The 10667-nt window shown below is 28.4% G+C and overlaps 1 protein-coding gene across 1 annotated transcript in view; it reads right to left on the reverse strand.

Annotated features, from left to right (window-relative positions):
- LOC106687199 (protein snakeskin) overlaps window positions 1-10667 on the reverse strand; it is a 55045-nt gene that overhangs the window by 2622 nt on the left and 41756 nt on the right. Inside the window, exon 3 of the mRNA XM_014430941.3 lies at window positions 3135-3293. Within this exon, the coding sequence (XP_014286427.1) occupies window positions 3135-3293 (159 nt within the window). The remainder of the gene's footprint in view (window positions 1-3134; window positions 3294-10667) is intronic.

The raw sequence follows: 10667 nt of genomic DNA on the forward strand, positions 1-10667 counted from the left end.
AAGTTGATATTAGTAAATACATCATTAGCAAAATATTGGCCAATTTCTTATCATATTTTTAGTAATTTTGATGATTCAGGTGAATGTGTACATTTTTTCGAATATGTGACAGAAAATCATCTATATTTTTAAATTGAAGTGATTGTCTTCGGTAGCTTACTGAGCTGCTCCATTCTTAAAAATTAATTTTTATGTTCTTCATTATATATGTTGATTCCATTGTTCATGTCACTTGTATTGTTGCCTGTGATATTATCAACCCAGAGAATTAGAGAAAATGGTTTTATGCCAGGAAACAGCATTTTCAATGGGCATCAGGATGTATCCACTTGTTAAAAAGCTGTTATTATCTTTTTGTTTGCTGACATTGATACATAAAGGTAAGCATTTCCATTAAAATTTTTCTGTTTATTTTCACTCCTGATCCTATTCAGTTCTTTAATCCGACCATTGATAACGGAAAAATGAAACTCTTTGTCAACTTGATGGCATGTTATAATCACTGCCACTTTTCTGAAAAGCTGGCCTTAAATAGTAAGGCTCATAAGCTATGTTTAATTAGAAAAGAGATTTAATTATGAATTGTAAAACATTTTAGCAAAACATATGTCATTAATAAACCATTAGTTATTTTTCTTAGATTTGTGTGAACCTCAAACCATAGGCATACAATGGCATTCTTTTCAAGTTGATAAAATTACTGCTATCAAAATTGATTGTGATTAAAATTAAAAATAGTGCTATCTCAATGAAAAAAAAACACCCATATGGTGTTGAAACATATGATATAAATTGATTCACCATTAACTTAACTGCATCAGATCTTACAATGGGGTCAGCATTTTATTATTATTATAATGATTTTTTAAAGCTTAAAAATTACAACTATGTACCAATACTAAACTATGTGTAGCTGCTAGTTAAAATGGAGAGTCAATTATTTTAATTTTTTTTTTAAAGGGGAATTGAATAAATTTTCTGTTTTGGTTATTATTATTTACTTTGTTTATGAAGGTAATAGTCGGTTTGAGTTTAATGATTTATAAAATAAAACTCTTACCACATTGCTGTTTTTCTTAAATAGTGCGCATATTTGACAAAAAAAAAAATATACCATCTTTCTTACCCCATGTTGCAGAGCTTCATCAGGGCAAGAACAGATACAAACAACAAAAATATTGTAACAAAGAAAGAGAATATATTCTATTCTCTACGTTATTTTCTTTCTTTGTTACATTATTTCAGTTGTTTTTATCTTTTAATACTTTAATTACTAGTTGATTTTTTTTTTCACTCAGACCATCTTTCTTTTATATTTTATTTTGGGTTACTTTTTTACAACCCTACTAGCTTTGAGATAGTCTTCACATGACCACATTAGAGAATGAAACACCAGTTTATGGTAATATATTTGTAACATGATCATTTAAACGAAAAAATCAAAACTTTTTTTTTTTCAGATGTGCCACTATTCCGGCAAAGCAGTATTATTTACCATTTATTTTGTTTCAAAATTAGTTAAAATTTAAATTTTACATACTTCTTTCCACAGGATTGAGGAATTAATGTTCCTGATTTTCATAGGAAGATGTTTTAAGTAGCTTAGTGAACCAAACTTGTTTCTCTAGAGTTCCTGTAATATTCCTTGTTAAGTTTTAAATATAAAATAGATTTTGTATATCTAATATGGTGATAATTAAATTACTCATTCCAATGACACAGGACTTAGTTTATCACAACGCTTTCCGTAACTTCTAGGATGAATCAGGTCGTGAATAAATGTGGCGTAGGTGTCACCATCATGTCAGAGCTGACAATAGCTATGACTTCACTTCTGTTTACACCCTCAGAACTTCTTTGAACTACATTTAAATTAATTGTCTTCAACCGCGTATGGATTTTGGAAAACTGCAATAGACATTCATATATAAATTTATATTGGTATTGTTTATTTTTTAAGACATAGTTTGAGATGTGAACTTTTGAATTAAAATTTACGTATTAATTTTAACAAATATTTTTTGTTAGGTTGAATATATATGTATATTCAACTTATTACGATTTTAATGTTAGAAATTAATTAATGAATAATACTGTATATTCGTCATTTTTATATTTGGACTTACTGAATCAAAGATTAATGGTTAAATAAATGGAACTAATTTTTAACTTCCAGCTCAAGCCTTATGCTAATCGTTTCCTGTAATTTGCTAGATCGCGGATCCATGACTTACACATCCGCTGAAACAATACCTGGTTTTTCTCCAACACGTTTATATGAAATCCATTACTTCAGTTGTATCTATTCGGGAGTAGTTGAAGTGATTGATTCAATAGTGGCCACACGTTGGTTTAAAAAAAAATGAGCAATTATATGACGTTCCAAGATGTCATTTCTGAAGGCATGACATTTTTTAAATATAACTTTATAAATTATGCCTAAATTGATAGAATGTCCATTGAATAGACAAATGTACATATACCATGGCCCTTATGGGACAGATTTATGCGTTTTTTTTTTAATAATTTATTTATTGTTATTTACAACTGTATACACATATATAAAACAAGTAAATTTGCTGTAGGTGACATAGTGACATGATAAAAACATGTGGAGAATCTACCCACTGATAGAACTTCAATAACATTTCTAGAGAAGATCTCAAGGCCATCTTTTTTTCAGACGCCTAGGAGGATTATTAGGTAATGAAGGAGAAGCCAGGTTAGAAACAAGTGGATTTGGGTGGTTGAGAAGTTTATTATGGAAGGAATGGTATCTGGTTCTGGCCAAATCGGCAACATATGGAACATTGAGGTCCTGATGGATGCCTTGATTTGTGACAAAGTAAGGAACATTAAGGATTTTGGACTGTAAGGATTGGATTCTGGAGGAATTTGATGGTTTAGTGGAGCACCAAAGCTCAACTCCGTTTGTCCAGATAGGCCTTATAATAGTCATGTAGATCAGTCTTTAGTCTTTTTGGCAATTTAGACCGTCTGTCTAGTAAATGTTGCAATAGTCAGATTTATGTTAAATTTTATTTTTGCAATAGAAACTACCATGAAAATAGTGTTCTTTAATGTTATATTTAAATTGTACTTATTAAAATATAAAGAGAAGATTTTAAACTTACAACTGTCTTGTTGACAGGTGCTCCTGTGATTAGGCCCAAGAATGTTCCGATGACGACCACCAAGAAACCGGCGAATGTGGTGCTACTGACGAAGAGACGAATATGGCTTTGCTCCTCGAAGGTGTTGTAGTGCAACCAGAAGATAGCAATGGCCAGCACCTGAAAGGGTAAAACATGAAGTATATAATATAATATATAACTATACAGGTGAATGACTTCTTTATAAGTAGAATAATTTGGAATGAAAATTAATGAAACTTATATGATTTGTTAAAGTAATAGCGGAAAAGGATTTATTCGACTAAATAACAATTAAGACTGCAATTACAATAAATAATTTTTTGAATAAGGTTTCAACGTCAAACTTTCTTTGAAACATTAGACCACTTCCAGCAACTGTACACCAATCATTAATGGAAGAATTTACAATATAACAAAATATGATGTTATTTTATATTGAACGGTACATAGGACTTCCTGACTTATATGATAGATAAATTAAAATTTATCAAGAATGAACGATTAATTCAAGAAAGATTGAAAATTTTATCTCTGATTTCCTCAGAAAGTAGTATACTTAAAGAAATCGACATCAAAGCAATAATTGATGATTTTTTAAATAAAAAATCAATGAACGTCATGTATATGTTTGATTTTTATTTTATCGTTAGTTACTGTTCATATATTAAATCAAATAATAATTTCAACAGGTAATTTTTTATTTCTATTCATAATCAAAAGTTGTGAATGAAATCTCTAATCTGGGGCCCAATTTGGTTTAAGACTGCTCCATTATCTCCGCCGTATAGATGGAGAAGAAGATAAGATAAGAAGAAAACTGTTTTTATTTTTCAAATATTAAACAAAATAATGATTTGTATTGTAGGTAGATCGTTTAAATCTGTTGATAATCCCATGTCATAAAATTCCCGTGGTTTCCTACTTAACGGGCTATTAGGAAAGAATTACTGTTTGACACATTATCATTTTCTATAGGTGCTTCAGTCTTGAGCGATAGTATTTCAATAAGGTCTATTTAATTTTTTTTAAAGAATAGCTAAATTTATACTATTTTAATTATATGTTGTATAGTATGGTCTTAAATAGGTTATTAGTGTTACGATTTTTTTGATTTTTTAAATGTACTGTTTTTACTATATCATCAGGTTATATGTAAAGTGGATCAAACAATATTTTTGTGAAAATAATTATTTTTTATTATCTATCAGTATTTTAAACAAATCTACGCTTCTGAATTGACAAAATTGAAATTTTGAAAGCTTAGATTTAATAAATAGTCGAGAACTTGATTTTTGCAAACATGTCAGCTGATCACTTTTTTTTTATATAATAACGCGAACGTTATTCCCCATGTAACTTATTCCTTATTCACTTTAAAAGGTGAATAATGGAGAGACTATTGTTTTGCCAAGGTTGACGTTACAATACATATAGGTTATCATGATTGTCATTATCTCAACGACAGGAATATGTATATTATTGACTTACAACGGTTATTAACAATTTTATGTTTTCAAAAAGACTTATATTTATGCATTTCTTTAAGGATGATTTTGAAATGCAGAATAGTCCTCCCGGTTTAAAATGACAATATTTTCTCTGTCCCTGTTGAACAGTGTAACATCTCAAAAAATAATTATTTCGAGATATGCTTGAGAATTTAGCAGTAAAGCTAAGATCTATACAGTTCAAAACTGTAATATCTTGAAATATTTTTTTTTCTCAGATTTTATGATATATGCGTTACTATATATATCTGTGTTTTACTGTGTAGATCTTTTGCGATGTTATACTGTTGAGCTGAGACAGCGTTTTGTCCTACTCCAGGACAGAATATAATTCTTATTTCATGTTTGGCTGAATACCTCCGGCCGACATGTATACTTACCGATGAATTATGTCGACGTTAAAAACACTACCTATCTATTATACACGTTTATAATGCCTCTTTTCTCAGATTATTGAATTGTATACTGGTGTACTATTCTAGTACCAATGAAACTCAACTGAAAAAAATACCTGACGATTGTGTTTTATACCTATTTCAAAGATATGAATTTGAGAAAAATGGAATTTAATATATTTTTATTTATATTTTAGATTGGAAAATTCATTTTTTTAGCTTCTAAAAACTACCAAAATTTAAGCTTTAGAAAAATTAAAAAGGTTCCATGAAAAATGGATTATTCAAAATATTTTTCGATGTAAATATCTCTTGACATGTTCTTCCACTTAGCTGTTCAACTAAAAATGGACTTTAATTGTAGGTTAGGTCTTTTATTCTAAAAATTAAATACCATTGAAAAAAATAAAAGAACTTTACAATAAATTAGGGTACTTAAATTAATATTAACACTAATCTGGGCATATTTTAATTTAGAGATGCAATTATTAATCCTAGAAAATTTGCTAGTCATATTATTTTCCTTGCTGTAAATTTAAGAGAGAATTTATCGCTTATACTCAAGATTTAAGATAAACAAAACTGAAACTTTCGCTTTTTTTAGAATGTTTCTAAACTTCATTCCTTTTACTAAAACTGGTTTTTAAACAAATAGAAGTTTAATGACTGCAATAATTTAAGAAATGTTTGTAAATACCAATCTTTCTAGCATAAAATATGGGAGTAATAGCAAAAAAAGTGTAAATATCTTCTCCTTTATTTATGTTCATCTTTATACCCCAATTATAAATGTATTAATAGTGTAAGATAAATTCCGGCATTTTATATATCAATCTCATGTTTATTTATATAGTTTAATGCTGTATGAAGGTCTTCTATTAGATAAATATTTGAGATTGCTTAAAATATTTCCAATTTATCTCTGATATTTTAGTTAGAGATTATAATGTTAATACTTTAATCTTTTCAATACTTAGTTGATGAATATTACAAACATTAATAATAAATCTCGATGAAAAGCTTTTTTCTAATTAGGAAAAGAATTTGGGTTCGAATTCTATTTTAATATTATTGTGGCTTTCATTATATGTGGCAAGCAATTGTCTAGGAGCTTGTGACAAAAAAGGTCTCTTATTTCATATTAAAATGTGGGCATATAAAATATCCACAGGCCTAAAATGAAAACTTCATGTTTACCATTTCAAAGCTGCTGGAATAAAAAATGTCGGTTAGGTGAATAAAATATTGTACTTTTAATAATCAAATTAGTAGTAAACATCACGCTTGACTGCCAGAGTCTTCCCCAATTAAGTATCCACAGGGTTGACTCACGGCTGCAGTGGAACAGAAAATAATAACCTGCCACAGCTCCCAAACTGCCAATTCGAACCCTTGGAGTAAGTAGCATAGTGCCTTACCATTGTGCCACCGCGCTCCGTAAAGCTAATATGTATGATTAATAATTAGATATATTGTAATGGCCTTTAGTTATATTTTTTCTTAAATATAAATCCATTCTTCTTCGGTGCTATTAATGAATTAATTAACTTCATTATTATTAGTTACTACTATTACTACCATTACTATTAGTTGTAAATTATTACCATTATTATTCCCTTCATAAGGTGTGTTTCATTACTAAATTTTGTTATAGTTTATTCTACATTTTTTCTTAATAATTCAGTCTTTTTTTAGATCACCAATATATAATTTTTTTTTGTTACTGGTACGCTGTTTTTAGCTGTATTTATATAAATTAAAACGTTAGTTTTACCTATAAAAATAATTTCAAATTGTAAAGTTTTATCTTATAAACCACAACGCCCTAATAGTTAAAAGTGTTGCAATAAATATCTCATTTTATGTTTATTATTTTTATGTTAATTCGGAATAGACTGATATATGTTGCCATCTTGTCGGACCTCATTTAGTATACATTACTGAATAAATAGACAAATAAATGTTCATGGGCAATTGTTTTTATAAACAGTGTTAAGAAAACATTTTATTGTTTTGGGACTCGAACAAGAATTTATTTCGTTGTAGGATGCAGTAATTAACCTCATCCACTTTCTAGGATTGGACTTGTTGGCTCATAGTAACTATTGAAGAAATGGGCCAAGAATGCCTAGGAAGGTCAGAAGATCTTTTGGAGGCAAACTAGACGAACGGCCACTAACAAACATCAAATAGCGCTGAAGAGCATGACCCCATTCCGTGGCGAAATGTGAAGGCCAATCGTATTACCCAATAGGATCATTCCTATTAGTTTAACAGGTTCGCTGGAGTGTGGTATTTCATGTATTTTTAAAAATATCTATGAGGATGTATTTTTAATACTTTGTCCCATGTAAGATCAAATATCTTTCATATTCATATATATTTCCAGAGTTGATTTTTATTCATAAAATATTTATTAGAAAGAAAAAAAATAATGTTGATAAGTCGAAGCATTTGAATTTGAAAATTTTCATTTAAGAATGTGTTTAAATACATAAATAAGAATGCGTTATTTATAATATGTGCTAATAAATATTAACAAGACGGTTTTATTGCCTAATAAGAGTTTAGTATCTTCACCTAAAACACCTCCATTGGAACTTAATTGCAAATACAACTGTAATCGAAACTAGGAAATGAAATTACAACTACTCGATGAATCACTGAAATTGTAATAGTGGTCTGAAATTACAATTACCAATTGAACCAAATTAATTTTAATTACTAATTACAGTCAAATTTAATTTCAATTCCCTTTTACCCACCACTGGCATAGATTGGTATAACATCTTGCACGTCATCGCATTAACGTGATGAAAGTAAATTTAAAACGAAACGTAATTCTGGGTTGTAAGCGAGGGAGTCATATAGTACAAGAGGAGAAAAAAGGCAGTTATCTCACTCCAATTTTTGATTACTTTAATGAAACTAGGTATAATTACTAGTAAAAATAGATGAGTCTGCCAAGCTAGTTTAATGAGAGTTTATGACGTTTGTCTTAGTAGGAGTAATATTTTTCATGAAATTTGCTAATATAAATTGATTTATAGTTGTTCAGACGAATTTTCATTTGATAAATTTATATTCATATGTGAATATCATAAAAACTACTACCCCTACTAATAAAAGTGTCATGAACTACTTTATAGTAAGTTAAATTTCCTTTATTTTGAGTGTTGGCAGATATATGTGCGTCTTATGAATCTGGATATATATTTTTTCAAAAATCCAATATTTTATACGAACAACAAGAAATTAACATTTTGTGAGTTTATTTTGTCAAATATCATAAAAACTACTAGTCCTACAAAGACAAACATTATTAACTATTTTATAGTAAATTTAACTAGCTTTAATTTGAGCGCTGGTAGACATCTGTACGTCCAATGGTTTCTGAAATTAAGTTTTTCATAAATTAGATTTATTGTCCTAACACCTAAAAATCAATTATTTTAGCAAATATCATGAAAACTATTACTACATATATTCCTACGAAGGTAAAGGTCATAAACTTCTGTATAGTCCATTATACTACCTTTAACTTGAGTGCTTAAAGATATCTGTACGTCACATAGCTCCTGAGATATAGATTTCTCAAAATAAATTAACTAACTACTTATCTTGCAGTAGATTTTTAAGACATTTCGATTTTTAAAAAGCTATATCTCGAGAACTATTGGACGTAAATAGCACTTTTAGGGCTAATATTTCAGCAAATTTACTCTTCTTTAAATAATGTGATCTTAGGTTTTCTAGTGTTGTTGGTAGTTTTTAAGGTATAGAGCTCCGAATGAAAGATTATTTTTTTTTAAGGTTTTGAAACACCCGCCATTTTTTATACCCCCTACCTATACTTGGCAGACTCATCAATTTCGACTATTAATTATACATAGTTTTTATTGAAGTAATAAAAAATTGGGGTGAGATAACTGCCTTTTGTTTCTTCCCGGCTCTTGTACTAATACTACTGCATACTTAGTGTAGTATAAAAAAAATAATGAAAAAATTTAAATTAAAGAGCATTGATATACCAATAAATATTATGTCTGTCACAAATAAACCCAAAATAATTAATACTGTACGAATGTACACATATTGCTAAGTTTTTCAACTTTGTCTATATTTTTAAGTGAAAACATAGAAAACTCCTATATAATCTAATCAGAACGGTTTTAAACAATTAATTAATGAACAATTAGAGGTATAATTATAATAATTAATAATATTTTTTTTTAGATTTATTTATTGACATTTAAACTGTATTTACATAAAATGCTTCTAGTAAATTTGATGCCAGATTATAATTGTATGATACAGGCTTGTAGAGAAACTACTCATTGGCAGCACTCTAATAACATTTCTACATAAAAAGGTCTCGAAGTCATCTTCTTTTCAGGCGCCTTAGAGGATTGTCAGGAATAGAAGAGGAGGCAAGCTAAGAAACTAGTGGGTTCAATCTTAATGGATGATTTTATTTGTGACAAAGTATGGAGGATTGAGGATTTTAAATTGTAAGAATTGAATACGGGAGGAATTCGAAGGTTTAATTTTGAATTAAATTTGTAAAGGTGAGTTTTTAAAAATAAAATAAAAAAAATGAACACGCCTTATAATGAATATACCTATTTTAAAATTTAAGAAATCCAATTCAAATAATTTATACAACGTCAAAACTAAAATTTCTATTTAATATACTCTATTTAATGTATAATAGTTTTTCGTGATTCTTGCTCATCTGCCAAGTCTTGATTTTTGTAAATCGATTCTAAAACGGATTTTAAACATTTAAACAGCTAGTTAATGAACAAATTTTTTTCTACTAAAAATATACAGGTAGGTGAAAGTGAATTAAACATAACCTATTTAATAACAGTAACTATTTCAGAAATTAAGAAATCAAATTAAGGTCGAAAATTAAGATCTCAAGGCCGAAATTTCTGTTTTATATTTAATTGGATGACTTGGGGCAAGAATACGAGAAATCATAGTTTTCAAAATAATTAGAATTTTTCACAAAATGATCCTTTGTATCTCCATAAAGCTATTTATTGAATTTATCTAATACGATAATTCCATCACATTTTACTGAAATATTATGTATGTACAACGTTGAGTGACAATTATAAAATTTTTCGAAACCGGTCCACTGAACAATTTTCATCACGCGAGTTTTTAAATTCTTGCCTCCAAGCTCTTTCAAAGTTTTGTTTGAATCCTGTTCGTTTGTTAAGCACAGTTTCTTAATATAAATAATGAAATTTTACCTTTCGTTTGAAACCGAATTTAAGAATCCATAAAATGTAATCAAATACGGGTTTTCTTACACTTTGTTTAATAAATATTTGAAATTATTAACTACAGTTATTTTTATCCATTTCTGTTACTGATAAATCTGCCAAAAAAAATTTTATTAGGTTAATTTTCATTTAAAAAATAGTAATAAAAACGTTAAGTGCCTTTTTGGATCTGACATACTCAATTAATAAAGACGTATTGGCATTATACCAATATAATCATTTTAAATGTTTTATTTTCCAGTAAGTTGTGTAGGCGTGGTCTTCTGGACAACCTTGGCTTTTAGTTATGAAATAATATTTTTATGCACATAT

This window comes from Halyomorpha halys, unplaced genomic scaffold (genome assembly GCF_000696795.3).
Source record: "Halyomorpha halys isolate HHAL.00 unplaced genomic scaffold, Hhal_1.1 Scaffold37.1, whole genome shotgun sequence".
NCBI classification, from domain to species: domain Eukaryota; kingdom Metazoa; phylum Arthropoda; class Insecta; order Hemiptera; family Pentatomidae; genus Halyomorpha; species Halyomorpha halys.